Here is a 22,455-nt window from a genome sequence, read left to right on the forward strand (position 1 = left end):
ACTTAACAGGATTCAAGGCGCACAGTAGACAAGAGGAATAGTTGATGAGAATAAAAATTCCTTTAAAAGCTGCTCTGGGTTCACTCTGATGTTTTAAGATGACATTATAGTGAATTAATGTGAAGCATCTTGGTCTCTCCCTCAGGAAGACAGAGTTCCCTAAGCAGTGAAGAGATGGCTGTGTTTTACAAAAGCTTCTTGGACAAAAACAGAATGCGGCATGCAGATTACAACAGGTGAGTTGTTTTTGTACGCTTGATGTTTCCCATGATGCTGCTGGTGCATGTCCCAGTGCCCCAGCAGCGCCATACCACTCTGTGTGCAGAGACCAATCACCACAGGCTCTAGAGAGAGTTTTGTAAATAAACATGCTAACGTAGTGGACTTGTTTTCTGCCTAAATGCATCAACTCTTAAGATGATTTTGTTGTTTTCCTTTTTGCTCATTTTTAATTATTCTCATTGTTTTTATAAGCTGTAATCAACCAGCTAGTAGCTTTTTTTAATGCAAATGTGTATCAAAAGCAGCAATTCAGTATTTTAACAGCACACTGCAAACTAAATATTTTTGCATGACTGAATTTTTTTTTTGCCTTTTTTCCCACGCATCAAGAGAGTGGTACAGACGTAACTTCACCATCACTTTACTCATGGCTCGAATTGCCCTCAACGACCTTTGGAGGACTGTAACTGCAAAACATCACAAGAAGAAAAACAGCACGCCAACAATTTAATAAATAAATATTTACATACCATCCATGTGTCTGACTGTGTTTTGATTTCATTAGCATGATGTATTCAGAATGTTTGTAAAATTCTGACAGAAAGTAAGGATATATCTTTTTAAAATCAATTAAAAAGATCAAATCAATGGGGCATGCAGCTAGAAGAGTAATCACAAACCAAGTGACTGGAGCATAAATGGCAGCTGCTGACTCACTGAGTGTAACATAACATACCTTGTGACACTCAGAAACTAACAGCCAGATCCTGATTTTAACAGTTTTATTATATCATTTGGGAGCGAGAATAAGTAATGATCACTCAAAATTGGCAGGCTGTAGAAGAACAAATGTACAACCATACATAAATTTATATCTTAAATTTATTAAAACTTCCCTCATGAATTAAATTTGCAATAAATATGCGTTTAAGACTATCTGGCAAGGATGTGCACCAAATTTGTAGGGGTGACCATTGCCTCACACACTCCACCCTCCCGCACCCCCTTGATGGCGCCAACTAAACAGTTTTTTTGTTTGATTTGTTTTTTAATCTAACTTGGGTAAGATGTTTTTCATTCCCATTAGATAATATACTCTGAAGCATACATTGAAAGCCCCCACTTTTTTTTTCAACGCTTAAGATTTTATCACAAATGTGGCTCATTACTGTCACCGCAACTTCCTTTTATCCTGTCAAGATGACATCAGTATTACCGGGGGAGGGGTGAGGGGGCGCCGGTTAACGCCATTTTCACGCTCCGAGCAGTCACTCATCGTCTCGCGGAGCTGTCATCCGCAGCACCGATTCATTTGTTCAGTCCGTCACGTGACGCCTCGGTCTGGGCAGTGACGCGGAGCTGCTGTTGGTATGGAACAGGACAGGATATTCACCTGAGCGGCTCCGGTTGGACTCAATGTTTTGACGTAAGGCTGCTAGGTGCTAGCATGTAGCTAACCAGACTGTAGCATTTGATGCAGTAAGGTCCAGCTAACCAAAACACACCCAACCACTGGACAAGCCACTGGTTGGAATTTCTGTTTTTTCGTTCTTCATAGTCTTCACAACCATAAGCTGTTGGTGACAGAAAAGGGGACAGCTCGGGGGAAACGAGAAGGGTAAATTGGAACGACTCAGTGGAGCTCCACTGGCAACGAATGTCCCACAGAACGGTAAGAATGGCTCCGAGTATTCATTGGGCGGCACTCATCGGCTAATTAACACATCTCCCTTACATACAACGTTCAGAATGTGCTTTTTAAACAATTTTCTCAGCGAACACATATTTGAAATTAAAGCGTGTAAATAAACTGAACAGCGGTGTTTCAGGGAACCTGCTGGCTGTTATGTGTTCAGTGTTTACGTTGATGCCAGGAATTAGACGCCACAAACAACTGTCAATGAACGCTAGCTCGGAGTGTGCTCTGTGGTTCGACAGGAAAGTACTGGCTAACTAGTTCTTCTGGTTAATCCACTTGGAAGTGAACAAATAAGAGCACGGGCCGGACAGAAGTATGCCTGTCAGCCTCTGAAAACGCCTGAAAAAAAAGTCTCTGTCTTTTGCATCTCATTGATATTCAGAAGAGATTGAGTAGTGTCGGTCAGTCCCCCTTCTAAGAGACAGTGGATCTCAGTGTGCAGCTCACAGCTGGGAGACCAGGAAGACCTGAAGGTGTCTGCTGTGGATGTTTCACCTTTCAGGGCTCGTGCTGATCCACAGGGAAGTTTAATTGTTTTCACAGAGATACTCCCACTCCTACAGGTCCACTGCCACACCTGGACAATTATACCGTCTGAGTCAACGTCTTTTGAACAGAGTAATGACGCTCAGGATGTACTGCAAGATTTTCAATGCAGTTCAGTGTCATTTTGTTAGCGGAGTCCGCTAACAAAATGACACTTAACTCCAAAGTCATTTTTTAATTGGGCAACTATGCTATTAGGCTAACGATTTGATGACTTGGCACATGTGTTCATGCTAATTAGTTTATTTTTAATGCAAATGTACAGAGAACCTTGGTAAATAAGACACGAGCTGGTATAAGACTCTTGTGTTGACCAAAAAGTTAAATGTGTAACATGACTTAAGTGTAAATATTTTAATCAGTAAAGAATTTTTAAAATTTCCTGCTGAAATAATGTTACATTGACTTGGACGGTTATGGTTACTGGACTGGACTAGTCATTCAAAACACTTTCACACAAGAGCCACAGTTACCCACAAGCAGGGACATGTCCACACATCCAACACAATGGTAGGCAACTTGAGGGTAGGAATCGAACCCACAGCTTTTCCAATTGCAAGATATGATGCCTATTTACCAGTTAAAGATGTAAAAAAAAGATGATAATTTTAGCAGGTTAATTAGATTGCAGATTGCAGGTGGCCAGCCTTAATAAGAGAGATGAGACTATTTTAGTTGCCAGACTCTGAATGTTTTTCATCACCAGAGATATCTTTAAACTGTAGAATCTTTCTTGTAGAAATAAAAAAGTAGATTATAGAAACCTTCTTTCTGGCTGCTGACCAGCAGTGCATAGCAACAGATGGGGGAGGGACACTGCTTGTCCTCCTCCAAGCCTCAGGCAGCCAGAGAACACTCTGATCATGGTGGTGTTTCACCATATTTATGTTTTTTCTGAAACACAACCTTTATGTACCTTGATACAAGTCAACAGTTCATGTCTGTTGTGGATCAAAGTCTAACTTCCCATCAGCTCTGGCCAGCTGAAAAAAAAAACAGGGTCACACAAAGCAGCAAAAAACTGGAGACCAGTCTGGACTGATTTACAGTTGCCAGATACAGTTACTGTTTCAAATTTCTTAGAGTCCTCTGATTGATGAGTTTTAGGCATTTTTTTCCATGATAACAGTTAAGTGTTGGTGGAGGGATGAATTTTACCACCAAGTGGATTTCTTCCAGAGTTGATGAACTGGAGCTCCAGCTGATGTGTAAATGTTTTGATAAGAAAATTACAGACAGCCTGTCTTCATAAAACTGCTGCGCAACGATGGTGTCTTCAGTCAGAGGCATTTTCAGATCCACTGTAACACAGACTGCTTCAGGAGCTCTTTCCTGCCCACAGCCATCAACATCGACAACAACTCTGATTAAAATGACGCATTACATTTATTCTTGCTCTAACATTAATGAAGTATTTTTGAATTGCAAATTATTTGCAAATTTTGCTGAACAATAAATTGACCCAGAAATTATGATAGACTATAATATCATTGTTTTGAAACCGTTTTCAAATAATATATTGATAATCACATTATAATGCAAGTTTGCCTTCTTAAAGACCAATAAACTGTAATTTTTTAAAGAACTGGAAGAGATTTTAAATATCCAAAAACAAAACAACCAAAATCAATAAATTAAAACTAAATTAAGAACCACACACAACTAAAACCATTAAGAAACTATATTATGAAGTCTCTGTAAACATAATTGCTGTTCAAAAAGTATTAATCACCTGAATGGAAATTATGGAGCTCATTTTAAATGATCATGCAAATTAATGAACCGCTGTTATTGACCATTCAGGCTTAGCGGTTGTAGGCCAACTTGTGTGACTAGAACATTGCAGAAAACCTTAAAACTTGAGCTTCATCATATTTAAACTCCGGTGTTTAATTTGTGCTCTGAACAGTTTTATAGAAAGCAGAAATGTTGATGTTCTTATGCAAGCACAGGGCAGGTCACATGACTGAGGAAACCACAGCTCCGTGAGATCAATGTGAAAAGGTGAAATGCAGGAAAAGCACAGATATTTTACATTAATGCAGTTTATATGGGCGTGTTATAATAAAGTTTTGCAAAACATGTATGCAATAAGTAGCTGCATAAATTGAAGCCACACAGCTTGCTAGGAGTACAATACAAGACACCAGCAAGTATAAAGTATAAAAACAATTTAAAGTTTAGTTTTTATCGCTGTGAACTCGTACTGTGAGTCAGATCTGAACTAATATTGTCTCTATTTTCAAAGTTTTGATTGCTGTTACTATTAATGAAGATGTCAATTATTACTGATATATTGATTTAGAAAGAATTTTAACATGTTAAAATTGATGGATGTTTGCTCAAAATGGCATGAAATATGAATGAATGTGTTGTATCAGTTATACATATGGATATAGAAAATCCTAACGAAGAGACTGTTAACATGAGTAGTAATTTATTGGGTGATGCTGTAGATGTGAGAGGGGTGGGTGAAATAAGTTTATACGTCTACCAGCTCCTTTGAATGTGTAAACATAATTTACTACTGTTTTTAAATTTATTTTACTTTTATTATTTTATTATGCTCATTCAGTAAGGTCAACCTGAGTGTTTACATCAGATAATAGTCCTGCTGTGATTTGTAATATGCAAAAGCCAATCTTCTGAGCTGATGAACAACTTTCTAATTAAGTAAAAGATTAAAAGAATAGTTCTAAGTTGCATTTTATCATTTAACTGCACAAACATTTCTGAAACCCTTTTGGTTCTTTAAAAAAAAAAAAATCAGCTTTATCTTAACTTAAATATTTTGGGGGCTCTATAGTTTCTCCTCGCTTCACAAACCCCGTTTGTCACCGTCTGCTTCTGCGCCCATCCGTCCCCGTAACAACAATACGCATGCAGCGTCAGCTTCCAACTTCCTGTGGATCTGATAGGCTGCGGGCCGGTTGCCGTGTCACATGGAGCAATCGGAGCTGCAGGCTTTCCTCGCTCCGTTCGCCTGGTTTGGTTTGCGGCTCGCTGTCTTGTCTCTGGTGCGTTCACTGACATCTGAAATGTGTGTGGCAGCTGAGGCAGAACTCGACGTCTCCACCTGGACCCGTAGAAGCGCTTACACAAAGGTGGGCCGGCTGCTTCGTAATGCTATCGGGGAAATGAACAATGATACACACACAGGAGTTTCATTTCTGCTTTTAACCGCTTGGTGCTTTGCTAATCATTCAGCTGAAATCAGTGGAGTTTGTCTGCTGTGCTTAAAGAGGTTTATTTAGTAGCTCGCCACAAGTTCTACAAAGCACTCCACTATAATCCTCTTACGCAGTGTGTGTGTGTGTGTGTGTGTGTGTGTGTGTGTGTGTGTGTGTGTGTGGGTGTGTGTGTGTGTGTGTGTGTGTGCGCGCATAAAGAATAGAAAGCAAAGAGTGTGGAGAAGTCTAAAGTATGTGAGGTTATTAAAAGCTGTCACTAATTAAATCTGCATAAGAGCATATATGAACTGATTGGTGTAGAACTTTATCATATCATTAAGAGGTGTTGTTTATTCCAGGAGACGTTTAAGGAGGCAGCACATTTGCCTCATTATTTGTGTCAGATGTTTGGAGGTTTTTATGTGCAACAGTCCATCCTTTGTATCACTTATCTGTAAATCAAACCCAGATCACATCCCTCACAACCATCAGCAGACAGCCGTCTGGTTTGAACCGGGTCCTCCAACGGCACCAGAGACACCAGGATGCTGCTGCTCTCAAACGGAGCGCTGTTCAACGCGTTTTATTGGATAATGTCTCGCAGTCCAAGACTATGTGAAGCATACTGAGGATTCATGACGTTCAAATTACCGTATGAATCAAATCTGAAAATTGTGCTATTCTCATCAACAGTGAGTCAGTACCTTGCAGAGAAACTGTTTGTTGAATTTACAGCTGCAGTAATTCTACTAGTAGAGACTGAATGGTTGCCTTGCAACATTGCTCAAGCTTAGCCAGATACAATAGTGTGTGTGAACTATTTTCAAAGTTTTGCCTCACTTTTTTTTTTTTTTTTTTTTTTTTTTAAGCAGTTATCAGGCCCGGCGGTGAAATCTGAACCAGGTTACTCAACAGGTTGTTGTTAGGCAACCAAGTTCTGATGATGTTGATGCCACCCACTTTTCTTATCTAGCCTTGAGAGGTTGAGCAGATAAACTCTTTCCTCTGCCTACATCTCACAGAAAGGAGTGTGGTTCTGGATCTATTCTAGCAGATGTTTTATCTATTAGTATTGATCATGTGTTCATCACCATATATATTGTTATTGATTTATTGTCCAGCTCCAGCTGATGCTGATATAGCGCTGTCATATTGTAAATCAAACCCAGATCACGCATCGCTACAGAAAAGTTGCTTTTCTCTTTAACAACTTCCCCACTGAAGAGTGTAGTGTGACTTGTGTGTGTTCACACAAATTTCAGTGCATCTCTGTTAATCTAGACCACACCTTGTTCTTTAGAAAGGTATTTATTACACACTACTATTACTATAATACAATGTTTTTGCACTAAATTGATGTATTTTTGTTGGAATAATGTGGTTTTGCAAGTCAGTAACCACATCTTTTTAATTTCTTTTCTTTTGTTGTCACTAAAATGTGCAGGATGCGTGAGGACATGTCCACAATGGTGTGTGTGAAGGAGGAGGAGGACCCGGGGGAGAAACTGTCTCAGGATGAGATCATCTCCCGGACCAAGCAGGTGATGCAGGGCCTGGAAGCCCTGAAGCAGGAGCACCATTCCATCCTGGAAGGCCTGCTGGGCACGCTGCGCTGCCTGAAGCAGGACGAAGAGGGAGTCCTGGTGGAGGAGAAGTCGCACATGATCCGGAAATCCCTGGAGATGCTGGAGCTCGGTCTGAGCGAGGCTCAGGTAGGCAGAATCGGCGCTTTGGCTCTTGATGAATGAGGAACCTTTTGAGATCAGGAGGATTTGATTGTTTTCAGGACAGGTGGAAATATCACAGCTTGGATGGTTAAAATTCCCAACATATATTATATACTGATGTTCTCATGGAACCAACACTGGAATAAATGACACAAGTAAATCCCTACTGACTGACTCATTTGGGAGTTTATCATATTGTTTATCATTATTTGGATAATAATAAGTTTAGATCAGTGGTGTCCAAACTTTTTGCAACATGAGCAAGAAACCCTTAGTTGACAACATTGATGGTCTTCTCCAACTTAAAGCACAAAATCATTGTGTTGTGATTTTTATTTTTATTTTATATCTGCGCTCCAAAAAATTAAACAATGCAAGAAAAGTGGCATTTTTTTAGTCTTAATTAGTTGTTACTTCTTTTCACTTTACTTGGTCTTGAAAGTATTTTACTCAATTTCAAACAACAAAAAAAGAGAACTTTTTTATTTTAAAGGCTTTTTTTTCCTAGTAAAATCTCGCTGAATGTTTATAGTCCTACTTACTATGTAAGTAAAGTGAACTTTGGACTCCTCAGCCCCTCCATGATATACGGCAGCGGCAGCATAATGCTGTGGTAATGCTATTTTTCTGCACAGACTGTTGTAATATGTCTAAATTTGAAGATGTTTACTGTTATGAATATTAGACACTGAACATATGGCAATGATACGGGAATTTTGTGTGTTTGGACCTGGCAGACTGCAGCAAACTGTTTGTGTGTTGCAAGTTAAATTGAGACATTCTTAGACCAAACTGAATGGAAATGAGAAGTGAAGAACAAAAGCAGAAGTGCTCTTGATTTTCTTTTAAATCGCAACTTTCCTGTGCCAATGTGAGTCATAAACGAGTTGTTATTCATGTTGCTGCCTCTCTTTAAGCCATCAGATAAAACTGCACAGCATGAACAATCAGCACACTCTCATTTACACCATGTAGGTTTTCTTTAGTTTTGTGGCTTGGTATCACTAATGTCTCTGTTCAGCAAATTCATCATCTGCACACAAAAAACTCATTAAATTTGTACTTTAACTATAACATGAGAGTAAAGTACTGAAAGCCAGCCGCTGTCCCCTTTGGAAGAGGGTGAGTTTTCAGGCAAAAAAATAAATAAATTGGATTTAGCTTTTTATAATAGATCAGTGATTGGTCAAAACACTGCAATGGTTGCAAACTTAGAGAGTTTGAATTTTCTATTCAAAGTTCAAAATCCATTACTTTAGTTCTCTTTCTTACAGACCATGCAAGAAATAATGAGATTCTTCAGATATTCCTGATTATTGGAGGATCTGAAAAGATTATGCCAAGGCTGGACTGAAAACTAGTGCAGATAAGACGAGGAAATTCCAAGCATTATTGTATCGTTTATCACTTACCATGATAAATTTCTTCTTTAATTTATCGTTGTCACGTTAAGCTCCATATAGTGATGTTCAAGATACTCCAAAACTGTCTGTTACCAGGATTGTTAGATTTAATATTTTAAATCTAAAATATTTAGATTAAACTTAATCAATCAAGTTTATTTGTACAATACATTTCAGTAACAAGGCAGCTCAAAGTGCTTTACATCATAAAAACACAATGTTTGATCAATGGAAACATCAGCTAATGTGAACATTTGATTAAACGCAATTAGGATTTGGAGTTTGATGTAAATCACACTTTAAATGACTGGTGTCCTAAAGAAGTGAATAAAAAATGGGAGCAGTGTTTCTGTGGCTACAGAACAGTTGCCTAAAAAAGAACTAGTAAATCCTTCTTATCATCACTTCTGTCATTATCACAAGGGTCCCACAAAATACCACGGTAAAACTTTAAGTCCAGATCCCCGACACGGAATATGTTGCTTTTTCCACACATCATGCACCACCTTTGAGTCGTGTTACCTGACCTGTGCTGGAACGTGTCTCTGCTCAGGTGATGATGGCGCTGTCCAGCCACCTGAGCTCTGTTGAGTCAGAGAAGCAAAAGCTGCGGGCGCAGGTACGCAGGCTGTGCCAGGAGAACCAGTGGCTGAGGGACGAGCTGGCGGGAACGCAGCAGAAGCTGCAGAAGAGCGAGCAGAGTGTAGCGCAGCTGGAGGAGGAGAAGAAGCACTTAGAGTTCATGAACCAGCTGAAGAAGTATGACGAGGACCTGTCCCCCTCGGTGAGTCCTCAGCTCCTCCTGTACGAGAGTTCAGAGCATCAACTGCAAAGAAATGGATCCATTTTATGGGTTAGAAAACTTCAACCAAGCCACATTTAATGGATCAGTGTTTGACTAGTCATATTGAGTCTGACTGTAGGAAAACCTTAATTATAAATAATTACACTAAAAATGTAAAACATGTTAAGTTGGTTTTATTTAAAGGGGCATTATTATGTAAAATTGACTTTTTGAGCTTCACATCATAACATGTTATTCCCTCATCAAAAACAGTCCTGGAGTGTTGCTTTGATTCTTTCATGGATATTTGAGAAATAATTTAATCACCATGGCAACCAGTCAACTGTCCAAAACACCTGGGTGGACCTAGCTCCGCCTTTGAGATGAAGCTCGTCCTCAGAGCTGCAGTTTCTAGACTTCAGAGCTTCCTCCTCCTCAGAGCAGCCAGTTAAATTACAAAGTACAAATTGTTTTAAGTTGTATTTGATACATATGGCATTTTTTTAACAACTGAAGGTAACATAGTTAGTTGATTGTGCTATAAATGGGAATATGTGGAAAAAATACATAAAACTACTTAAATCCTCTCTTCTTGAATAAGACAGGATTTTCAAATATTGGTGCTCCAATTATCAGTTTGATATGAAAACCTGAGTGCAGAACGGCTGCTTTGAAACTTAACTTGTTCCTGTTTTTAGACAAAAACTTGACATTCTCTTCTCGTTTTTTTTTAATCTATTTTTTTCCTTCTTTTAACAACCAGGAAGAGAAGGAATGTGATTCCAGTAAAGAGACCTTGGATGACCTCTTCCCAGATGACCAGGATGACCAAGCTCCAGGCAGTAAGTGTTCCATATTCTTTCATCTGCTCCCTATACATTAACATAATACTGTGCAAAACTATATAGTATGGTACATGGTTTATTTATTTCTTTTGCAAGTTAAAATCTGAAAATCTTTGATAACCTTTAACGACACCCAGAGCAATTTTTGAATAAATATACACATGTATACATAAAATGATTGAATAAATATACACATGTATACATAAAATGATTGAATAAATATACACATGAGCTCAACAACAAATATATTTCTTGTTTTTAATGTCCCATTAACATTTTATGCAAAAAGGTGATTTTTTTTTTCTCTTGTTTTTAATGCTTCAATATCTAATGTCTTTTAATTCATTAATTACATAAAGTCCTAGCCCTATGTTATGCATATCAGATGTGTTTATTTGACTGAAAGTGATTTTAGGCGGTTTTACGACATGTTAATTTTGCACTTGCATTATTTTCAAAATTATAAGGACGGAAACCTAGAAATGTGATACTTGTGATGTGGAGCAGGTGGGGAGAATCACACAGTTAAAGGAAAATAAATCAAGATAAATAAGATGGAAATGAGTGTGGAGGCATTACATAAGCTTGTTTATGCATAAACATGCAACACCTGCTTCTTCCAGCATCCACTGCTTCCATAATATCAGTTAAAATGATACTCTTTGTGTCTGGTATAAACAGACTTTGGATTCAAATACCACCTGCAGAGGCACCTGGTTGTTTATATTGCATTTATGAACATTAAGTTGACAAGAACAGTGTCTATTCACTTTACTGCCTTCCAATAGTGGAGAAAAAAACTAGAAAAATAAATTGGTATCATGAATTTGAAATAAAATATGTAAAATGTATGAAGAGACAGGATGTCTGTGTTGTGGTATGTGAAGAAAACGGGCCTCATTATTCTCCTTCTTTCTGTGCCTGAGGCGCCTGAGGCTCTCAGTGTCGGTACGCGGTGGATCCGGGGCGAGTTGTGGAGAAGATTCGATTTAGCTGAGCTCTGAGCTTGTTCAGACAGCCTGACTTGCTGTTAGGGGTTTTATTAAACTGCAGTCAATGGGACAGGAACAATGGGAATGACAGCCCTGCATTCACTGAAATCAGCTCACCGCTTAAAGGCCCATTTTCCCTGCATTTACAATAAAATGCACCACCGTTTTCCGTTGTAACTTGAATAAAACATTGGAGAAGTATTTAAAGCAGTGCAAGGCAACTGCAAGTAATGTAACTGATGAATTTCTTGTTCACCTTTAAAAGTGACGTTTCAAGTTCCAGCTTGATTTTATTAAATGATACAAGAATAACAATTACAATATACTGACACATTTTACTGCAAGAGCTAGGAAATAAACCAAAGAGCACTTTTTGATTTTAACGAGATTAAAAAACTTGCTATAACTAGATTTATATCTCATTAAAACCAAAATATATTTCTTTCAAACAATAAAGGTGGTAACAGTAAAACAGCAACACCTCCTGGGATTTTTAGAAGTAGAGGACCCTGGGTGAAGAGGAGGAGAGTCGTAGTGAGACCCTCTGCTTTTTTAACAAGTTGCAATCTGTCAGAGCAGTGCATCTTTATCTCATTGTAATGAGATATAAATATATAAAACTCATCTCATTAAATGAAAAACTTTATTGTTTAAGGAGATCCATGCATTGTTTTTACACTCCTGTCCCTAGTGGGGTCATGAGGGGTTCTGGTGGCTATGTCCAGTGGTCAAAGAGTGAGAGGCGGGGTCACCTTGGACAGGTCATCAGTCCATCACAGGGCAACACAGAGACAGATGGGACAAACAATCATGCACACACACACACACGCGCACACACACACACCTGCACAACGCTCTTGCTTTTGAACTACAGGAGGAAGCCAGAGTACCCGGAGAGAACCCACCAATGCACAGGGAGAACATGCAGAAAGACCCCCAAACCAGTTCAAGAAGATGAATTTCTGTTTCTTTTTAGAGGGTTGAGTTTTATGTCTGGTTTTAATGAGAAACTTTTTTGTTTTAACAAGAAATATTCTTGTTTTATCAAGAAACTTTCTCGTTTAAGCAAGAAACGAACCTTAGTGAGGTTAGTTATATCTTCTTTTAACAACAAAAATTAGTTTTAACAAGATGAGTTTTATATTTCATCTTGTTAAAACGAGATTGGTTTTATATCTCACTAAAACTGGACTTTTTGACTAACACTGAAAAGTTTCTTGTTTTAATGAGTTTTGCATCTTGTTATAACAAGAAAGTTTCCTCATTTCAACGAGAAACACTCTCGTTATAACGAGATATTTCTCCTGAGTTTATTAATGAGGTCTAGCAGTTAAACTCATCCGTAGCGATACCTGTGAAAAAATCTAGAGGTTTTTTTTGTTGTCGTCTTGTATTTCAGCAATGTGTTTGTGTTTTTGTGTGCAGTGCAGCCAGCTCACGGTAGCGCAGCGGCAGCAGCTGCCCAGCAGGGCGGCTATGAGATCCCAGCCCGCCTCAGGACCCTCCACAACCTGGTGATCCAGTACGCGTCCCAGGGCAGGTACGAGGTGGCCGTGCCGCTCTGCAAGCAGGCGCTGGAAGACCTGGAGAAGACCTCTGGACACGACCACCCAGACGTAGCCACCATGCTTAACATCCTGGCGCTTGTTTATAGGTAAGAGAGTTCAGCTTTCACTACACGACAGTAGTGTTTGGAGTTCTCATTCATTTTCTCTTGTCTTAACATGTTTTCGATAAGTAGCAGAGTTGAACATTTTATCTTAAAATATGTTTTAAAATAAGTTTTGCACAAAGGCTGCAGAGGTTCACAGACCACAAGTCACTGAAAAAGGCCTACCTCAGAAATCCTTTTCTCCTTTTACGAGAGAGAAAATGACCACACGCATATATCAATAAGCAGTTAATGAAAACAAGCTCAATAATTTCCATTTGCACCATTTCTTGTTTTCTCTTTTCTGTCTTTGTGCCAAAAACCAGATGATAAAAGTCTTCAGTTTGGTGTTTTGGTCTCAACTAGCCCTTTGTTTGAAGGACAGTTTTGTTACAGAGATTTCATAATTAATTTTTATTTGTTGTTTCAGTTTTGCTTATTTATTTTGGATATTTAAATGTATTCCAGTTCCAGTGTTAAATGTTCATTAGAACCTAATGTGTCTTTGCATTAGCATTACATTACTTAAAAATGATCTCAGTACAACAATAACATTGTTTATCACAATAACCTTTGGGACAATTTTTCGTCCAGAAAGATTTGTTATTGCGACAGGCTGACCAATGGGCCTGTGTATGAGCTGCAAACCCTGCAGGAGAGGAATACTGGGGCGGCTAAATGCTGGAGCGGAGTGCTTCAGTTCTTATATCAGAGATTTTAGATTGGACTGATTTCCGATATTGATATCGGATTGGGACACACCTACTTGTAACATTGCTATTCTTTGAAACGTTTAGCTTGGATTCTCAGATTCTCGTTCCCTTGTGTTCAGATGAAACCAAAGATGGCTTTACACTAACAAAAATGGAAATGTCCAGCTCTTCCACCAGATGGGTGGAAATTAATACTAATAATACATTTCATTTTTCACACTTCTCTAAGTACTCAAATACAAACTACATTCCCAAGATACCAGGAACAATAATGACACAGAAGAATTGTGCAACCATTTTTCCTGGATTGTTGTTGGATGTTTTGTTGCTTGAAACCCAACTTGTCAGCTTGCTTACACATCACTGCAGGAAACAAAGTACTACCCTGCTCTGTGTATTTATGTCCCACTCTTTATTCCTGTCTTTAAGGGATCAGAACAAATACAAGGAAGCAGCCAACCTGCTAAATGATGCTCTGGCCATCAGAGAGAAGACTCTTGGCAGAGACCATCCAGCTGTAAGTACATCTGCCTGCATAGATTACTAGGGAATACTCATTCTGTCATTTGGTTTATAGAAATATTTGTGAACAGAGCTGAAGGCCTAGAAAACCCTTTTAGAAGTAAAATGACTGATGGCAGATGAAAAAAATACTTGATTTATGTTGTGGCAACCAGTTGCTCAACTGAGTGTAAAGACCAAGAATGTAGAAATAAAGCCATCCTGCGTTTAGAGAGCTCATGACTTTGTTTTTTGGCTTGTTATAGTCTAGGCACAACAGTGAAATATATTTGTAATAAAATGTTGCATTTATAAACGGCTCCAAACAAAAAAAACAAACAACAAAAAAAAACTGCTCCATAGAGTTTGACTGTCAATGGTTGAAATTAATTTGAAGTAAAAGTTGCCTTGAATTGTTAATATGCCACACTATCGAATGTTGTGTTCCTCTAGCATTAGGTTAACTTGGGGATAATCAAAGTTAACCTACTGTTAATGACATTACTTGTTGCGTTCCTAATATGATTTCATCATCTTATTATATAAAAGACCCAAAGATTTGAGTGTCTGTTTTTGCTGAATACATAAATGTAAAATTTAGAAATTTACTTTGTCAGACACATAGATGCATTTTATGTTGTCACACAAAACACATTACGTTTGTTGTCAGACAGTATGACTGCACTATGTCTTGACCTGCTCCCAATGGAAAAACACAAGAACCACCAACAGATAAACAACACTCCATTACCCTCACTTTTCACAATAGATGTAATTGGATGGTATTAAAATGCATTAACCCATATAAAATGTATATTTTTCTGGTTATAACTCATTAAGTTGGTAGTTTAAACAAGTGATTTATGCATCGATTTCCTTCTGTTTGTACATTTCAAAGTGAGCATTAGCAGGTGGACTAACTATGTTAACCCCAGCAGGACAGTGTATTTCCTGTTTGGAGCCTCATCACTCTTCAGTTTATCAAACTGAGTAAGCCCTCCTCTCCTCTCCTCCAATCTGCCACTAGGCCCTGATTATCCATTTTCTCATTCTTAGTGTTTTTCTATAATTTATAGTTTTCCTTTTACATCTTAAACAAGCTAAATGTGACTCATCTGTGATCACTTTTTTTAATTTATTCATTTTTTTAGAAATCTGCCTTTCTGTTTGCTAAGATTTTAACGCTTATACCTTTAGACTTAATTAGATGGCCTCACATTAAATCAGTCAAGCTAATTATCCAGCTCACCAGAATTAAAAGCCAATAGAAACAACTTAGTTCTTAAAAGAGATTTAAAATCAGACAAGCTCCTGACAGATCTTTGGTAATGGGAGACTGTTCTACAGTTTAATAGCTTCAGCTAAAAGAACTCGGTCTCCTTTGCTCACCAGTTTGGTCCTTGAAAGAACTAAAAGCATTTGGTTTTCACATCTTAACATCCTAAAATGGTAATGTTTATGTAAAAAATCGGTACCAAAAGATTTAAAGGCAGAGAAAACAATTTCATTCACCAGTTTTTATAAAATGTGACCTGCTGGTACTGACTTTTAGTAACAATAATAATTAAAAATGTTTATTTCCATAGCACTTCTCTAAACACTGAAAGGAGAACACATGAATACATAGCATGTGGAAAAAAAACAGGATAAGCAAAATAAAGGCCGATTAGCTCATTTGATTTTCTTTTTGAGGTTCATAAAATGAAAAGATATAAAGACTGAATTAATGTTTTTGGAGGGTTTTTCAAAGCCAGTTTAAAGCACATTTACATTTATAATATTGGTTAACACCACTTTCTGGGAAATTGTTAAATGATCGTGTTGGAAATCATTTTGTTGGTTGTGATAAGTTTAGATTGTGTTTTTACTTTATTTTTTTCCGACTTGTATAAAAAATAAAGGACCCTTTTCTATAGATAAGTTATATTAAATGAACTGAAGGAGTTTTAATAATAATACAGTTTATTTGTAGGTGCCTTTCTTGACATTCAAGGTCACCTTACATAATTTATATTTTAAGTTATAGAGATCTTTATCATATTGGATCTTTCTATGATCTTCTCCTGTCCACCGTTGCTGCTCTGCACTTTGTATCTTTTTGTATCAGCTCCACATCACACCTTCTCTTTTCCTCACGACTTTCCTCTTTTTGTCTAATGGTCCTCACAGCGTAGTCTAAATTGAGTTGCAACAACACACCTCCAGAGGCCTCCTTTTTTCTGAGCAAATACAGGTTCAATCAACTTGATTTGGATCATAATACTGGTCACCACAATCACTTCTTGATTGTATGATGTCATTTATGAGGCATCTCACTTTTCCCCTTGTCAGTTACTCGTGTTGAATCAGTTGCACTACACTGGTGTGGGGGTAATTGAGTTGTTCGTGGAGAAATTAGATCAAACATTTAAAAACATTGTAAGATAATGAATGTTTTGTGTCCTTGGTAGGTGGCGGCTACCCTCAATAACCTGGCTGTCTTATATGGGAAGAGAGGGAAGTACAAGGAGGCAGAACCTCTCTGCAAGAGAGCGCTGGAGATCAGAGAAAAGGTATGTCTGCCATCAGTGGGATTAGTTTAAGATCATGTGCTAACGAACCACATCTCATTGAAAAGAAGGACTTGTCCTTGAACAAGGGAATGCGTTCACAGAATATTTTCTGTCTTTGACGGCGTTGTTTTAAACAGTGAAGGAAAAATCTGAAGACCATCCATCATTTTTGCAGGTTACAGTTCCCCCCCCCAACCACTGCACATGCGCAGACATTTTGAACTTTACATTGTGTACATTGCCGAGGTATCTATATAGATTGATGAAAACTATCTCTGAGCATCATGTCTGACCTGGACACTAACCTCAATTCATCTCGCTTTCTGGAAGCTTTCTGAAGTTGAAGAGTTATAGACAGGATGCTTTGGAGCGCGTCCTGCAGGATTTTGTACCGCTACCTCTCGTTCAGAGGGTTATGTCGACTTTTGATCACTTCAACTGGAGAAATGTTCCCTGATTTCAAAACTTTGGCTTAGACTTCACTTGTAATTTCAGTCTCCAGATCAACATCAAAATCTTGGGACATTTGATGCAGTTCGTGTCCATGCTCAAAATTTAAGTGCGATCATTTAATTTCATTGTTTACATGTTTTTACTGGGACCAGAGTCAGCTGTGTTTAATCAGAGCGGAGAAAATGCTGAATGCATTCATGGCAAAAAGAAGATTCTCTATTCAGTTTGTTGAATATGAAATTGAATCATTTTAAATATTGCACAATACCACCAACTATTTAAAATGTGCATTATAATTCATGCCTTTTCAACAAGAGAATAATGTTTGGTATTTTTCTGTTGAATGTTTATTGATACAAGAACAGAGTCAGTAAATAAATTGTAAATAGGTGTATGTATTAAGGTCCTGGTTCAGTACATCCCTGGGTTTTAAATTTACACTTCTGTATGTTTTCATGTTGCCTCCATCTACAGAAACAATTTTACTTTGTTCAGCAGTAAATAAAGAATTTTTCACATTTGTGAAAATAGTTGCATTTTATTAATTTTTGAAAACTTTGAAGAGTGGCTGATAAAGATGTCTCTAAAGTGTTGGTTTGAATATTTCTAATCAACTAAGGATAATCAGATATAACTAATGACTATATAAATTATGTGACAATAAAACATTCTGAAAATGGTCAAGAATTATTATATTTTTGATCATTTTTGAATTAGATTGCACTGATAGTTGACTATAAGACATGCTTACATCACTTTGTAGTTGTATGATAATATGTGTCGTATGTGAACGAGTTGTACCTGAAAGCACCTTTGAGGTTTGGCTGTTATAATGTCCCGTCTCTGTAGACGGTAGAATGCCACTAGACGCAGCAAGTTTTATATGTTCTTATATTTTCAGTCTGATTAGTAATCTGTTCACTCAGAATATATAAGATTAGTAAACTTGTTAAAATTTGAGAGAAAGTATCGATATATTAAGTAGTATTTTCTTTTAGCATACTGGCAAAAAATAAAATCAACCAGATTTACATTGATTCAATGGATATCAGTTGTTTTATATCAATAAAGTGAGCTGTAAGTGGATAACTGCTTCTATAACACATAGGGCATACTAAGTGCCCTATATGTTATATGGCCGTCTCTCTAGACAGCCCTATAACACACTATAACACAGTGTGTTCCATAAACACACTGTTTATGGAAGTGAGAACTGATCTTGCCTCTTGAAAGCGTTTCCCATTTTCATTGGAACATTTGAGCCTCTTCCTGAATGAACTGCCAAGGGATGTGGTGAAAGGAGAGTGCTAGTGGTTGGGATAAACAACATGAGGATACGGGATCCAGCACTTCTGTATCACTGGAGGAAGTGTTAGCGGTCAGGACTAAGTTAATAATGATAATAAATTTTCCTTGATGCATCAAAGCCACCATGTGGGTTACAGACACTGAAGTGTGTCCACAGTGGGTTGCAAAGCAATCCTGCAGGGTGGAGGCTTTCCACAGACTGGCTCAGGGATCTAACAGCAAACACCAAAGTGGAAAAATAACTTGCTAGTGTGAGCGTTTATTGCCTATCTTGTCTCTGTTTTTATGAGCAAAGCCACGCTGAGGATTGCTGTTTTCTTTTACAAACAGCCGTGTGACACATCCTTCCTCTTTCCTTTATAATTTCTCTGCTTGGTGACCTGTTGACCCGGCCAGCTATGCTGCTCAGCCAGACTCAGAACACACCTTCTGCAATGATGTCAAGCTGCCTTGAATGATCCCAACAGAGATTCACTGATCAGTATCTTATAGCCAGTTTCAGGCTTTCCTTATGCTTTGAGTAGGCCAGTCACAATAACAAATTTTGCAGGACAATAAATTGTCCCAGAAGGTAACCCGATAAACAATAATATTGTTGTTTTGAGACCAATTTTAAGTAATAAAATGGTGATGGCATAATAATGCAAGAACACATTTTCAAAGATCAAGAAACTTTAAATTCCAATAAACATTTAACACTGGAACTGGAAGACATTGTAAATATCCAAATGAAGTAAACAAAACAGAAACAACAAATAAAATGAATTATGAAGTTACTGTAAACAAAATTACCCTTCAAAAAAAGGGCTAGTTGAGACCAACGCACCAGACTGAAGACCAGTTTTGGTAGGAAGAGAGAGAGAAAACTGTTAAAAATAAAAATAATCCAAATGGAAAATATTGATCTAATTGTGATTTATCATTTGATTAATTTATTTATTCTTTATTGTGACAGACCTAGCTGAGAGAGATTTAAATCAACTCTGAGAACAAACAAAATATCTTTCTCTCATCAGCTGTTCATAATGGGAGCCATAGCGGTGTCTATTGGCGCGTCAATGCTGTAGCATTCTTTACCTCCATCAAACGAAGAGCAAAATGTTTCCACCTCCACCTTTCAAAAGTCTCCCATAACCGCAGTGTTTTCTAACAAACCCTTCCTTTTATTATATTCTGACCAGAACCAGATCCCATTTGGACTGGACAGGATTTGACTCTCCTTGACACAAGGAGACTTCAGGTTTTTTTTTTTTTATGGCGCGATGTCCTTTTAAATTATGTAGTTTCCCTGGGATTTCTGCTGGCAACACTGGAAGACCAAACAGATCTTCCTTTCTGTTTGAGGAAAGATCTTGTATAAAGCCAGGAGTTTTATTTTCCAGTAATTTTATGAACAGTTGTTACTTTTTTTTGTCCTTCAACAACTCTTTGAAGATGTTGATGGCTCAAGATTTTTGATTGTTGCTCTCTCTTTTTAAAGAAAGAAAACCCTTAATGCTTTTTTTTCCCCAGGTGTTGGGCAAGGACCACCCAGACGTGGCCAAGCAGCTGAACAACCTGGCCCTGCTGTGCCAGAACCAGGGCAAGTATGAGGAGGTGGAGTATTACTACATGAGAGCTCTGGAGATCTACCAAACCAAACTGGGACCAGATGACCCCAACGTGGCCAAAACCAAGAACAACCTGGTGAGGAAGGTTGAAGTTTTTAGGAGGGAAAACATTCCAAAGCATAAAACACTCCCGTCTCAAGGCTGAGACGTTGGCCTCGTTTGATCTCTTTTCACTGTAATTCTGATCACAATAGCTGGTTCTCTGTGTTCTCTAGGCTTCCTGTTACCTAAAGCAGGGCAAATTCAAGCAGGCTGAGACTCTGTATAAAGAAATCCTCACTCGCGCTCATGAGAGGGAGTTTGGCTCTGTTGATGGTAAGATTATATAAGAATATCAACTAAATAATAACATATATAGTTATGACAAACATGTTAAAGTATTCAACAATCCTTGATCTACCTAAAGAAAATCATTTTCTTTGTTCAGATTTCTATTGCAGTGATTGCAGTGCAGTGAAACAAAAAACCTTTTTTGTTTCTTGGGTATCAACTGATCAGAGCTGGTCAAGTGTAGAAATGCACCAATTTGATATTATCATCCGTATCGTCCCAATATTGAAAGAAAGAAGAATTATAGATCAGATATTGGTGACGATGTGCTCGATCCATAAAGGCAGATCTAGTCGGTCTAATTCTATGCTTTGTTCTCTGAGCGGCATCATGTTTTATTATTTATTTTGCATTATATTTAGAATTCCTAATTGCACTTTATGAACCATTTGAAAGAAGGTTTGTTTCAGTTTATTTTTACATGTTTGACCAAGGCAGTCAACCTATTGGTTTTATCATTTTCAGTTTCTTTATTACTTATTTTACATTGGCTGTTCTACTCATAATTACATTGACTGTATTTCAGTGTGCTGTACTGGTGCAGAGTTGCCAAGTAAATTAGTAATTCAGTACATTTATTTCTGTTTAAATAAAGAAACATTTTAAATAAATTTAGCAATGTTTTTCTAAACCTCAGATATTGATATCAGAAGTAAAAAAAAAAAAAGTGGTTGCTGCATCCCTTGCCAAGTGTAAAATTGGCAAGGGATGTGGTGGCCAGTCAGAGGTCATCTGGTGTTCTGACTGAATGACAGCTGACGGAGACAAAAATAATCCAAAACTACTGGGTTTTTCTTAAGCAACCTCCAGCATCTGCTATCAAAAGGAAGACCGCTGCAAACAAAAACAACCTTTTAGTTTACATGTTCTAGTTGCCACTGCTGACATTTGTTTTCTCTTTCAGATGAGAACAAACCAATCTGGATGCATGCTGAAGAGAGAGAGGAACAAAGCAAGGCGAGTCTTCTTAAACGTCTGTTTAAAATCATTTTATTGTTAACGCTAAGGCATTGTGATGTTCCTTGATAGTGATGCACAAGTTGACAATTTCAGGTTCAGTCTTGCAAGTCAAAGGCTTTAACCTGCCTGTGTTAACAATACAACACAGAATAAATGCTGTATGTTCAGGCTTCTCTTTCTAAAGAATAGTTTTGTATGTTATTTCACAGGGGAAACTGAAGGACAGTTCACAATTTGGAGAATATGGAGGCTGGTACAAAGCATGTAAAGTTGACAGGTCAGTTTTATCTCCTACATCTGACATCATCAGCCTGAAATATTATTTATCAAGCTTCTTCTTGATATTCCAGTTACATCCAAGTTATTCCCACTTCTGAATTGCCACAGAACACACCTGAACCAATTTACACATTTTCTTTGAAAGATTTGTAATTTGTATTGTGGAGATGGCTAAAATGAAAATGCATTAAATCAGTAAACAATTGCAGTTCTTATTTTATCGATCAACAAAGTGACTTATCAATATTATAATCCTCTCACTGCTTTCCAGCCCCACGGTCACCACAACCCTGAAGAACCTGGGAGCTCTTTACAGGCGGCAGGGCAAGTTTGAGGCAGCTGAGACTCTGGAGGAGGCAGCCATGCGCTCCAGAAAGCAGGTGGGTGTTTCACTTCTGCTGGTTGAAGTGAGACAAACAACACAAGTGTTTGTCTAATTTTGGGTTAAAAATTAAACTTTGTGAAAATGCTCATTTTGATTTAAACAATCTAAAAATATTGTGGGTTCCTTCTTTGAGAGGACTTAGAGAACAAATAGAGAATAGATGGCTCACACCGCAGAACCTTTTCTGAAAAACTGTGTGTGAGAATATCCAAGTGAAACTGTAAGATTCACATGGTTTAGAAGTTTAGAATATATCAAAACGGTATGAGATAAAAAAAAAAATGCTGAGTTAATTGCACCTAATATCTTATTCAAGTCCAGATCA

At 37.8% G+C, this 22,455-nt stretch overlaps 2 protein-coding genes across 7 annotated transcripts in view; both read left to right on the forward strand.

Moving 5' to 3' along the window:
• Positions 1-756, forward strand: part of coa8 (cytochrome c oxidase assembly factor 8) — a 3,640-nt gene extending 2,884 nt beyond the window's left edge. Inside the window, exons 4-5 of the mRNA XM_007574883.2 lie at positions 146-236; positions 613-756. Coding sequence (XP_007574945.1) covers positions 146-236; positions 613-733 — 212 coding nt within the window. The 3' untranslated portion in view covers positions 734-756. The remainder of the gene's footprint in view (positions 1-145; positions 237-612) is intronic.
• Positions 757-1,423: 667 nt separating this feature from the next.
• klc1a (kinesin light chain 1a) overlaps positions 1,424-22,455 on the forward strand; it is a 34,520-nt gene continuing 13,488 nt past the window's right edge. For 2 of the 6 annotated variants that reach the window (XM_007574886.2, XM_007574888.2), the window contains exons 1-12: positions 1,424-1,894; positions 7,082-7,349; positions 9,321-9,551; positions 10,315-10,393; positions 12,814-13,042; positions 14,182-14,269; positions 16,704-16,805; positions 20,079-20,252; positions 20,392-20,491; positions 21,411-21,463; positions 21,676-21,743; positions 22,017-22,125. In XM_007574886.2, the coding sequence (XP_007574948.1) occupies positions 7,083-7,349; positions 9,321-9,551; positions 10,315-10,393; positions 12,814-13,042; positions 14,182-14,269; positions 16,704-16,805; positions 20,079-20,252; positions 20,392-20,491; positions 21,411-21,463; positions 21,676-21,743; positions 22,017-22,125 (1,500 nt within the window). In that variant the 5' untranslated portion in view covers positions 1,424-1,894; position 7,082. Of the gene's footprint in view, positions 1,895-5,460; positions 5,572-7,081; positions 7,350-9,320; positions 9,552-10,314; positions 10,394-12,813; positions 13,043-14,181; positions 14,270-16,703; positions 16,806-20,078; positions 20,253-20,391; positions 20,492-21,410; positions 21,464-21,675; positions 21,744-22,016; positions 22,126-22,455 lie in introns of those variants that run through there. The other 4 variants (XM_007574889.2, XM_016662243.1, XM_007574891.2 and 1 more) reach the window with 4 other exon arrangements.

The sequence above is a fragment of the Poecilia formosa genome, unplaced genomic scaffold (assembly GCF_000485575.1).
Source record: "Poecilia formosa unplaced genomic scaffold, Poecilia_formosa-5.1.2 Scaffold364, whole genome shotgun sequence".
Taxonomy (NCBI): Eukaryota; Metazoa; Chordata; class Actinopteri; order Cyprinodontiformes; family Poeciliidae; genus Poecilia; species Poecilia formosa.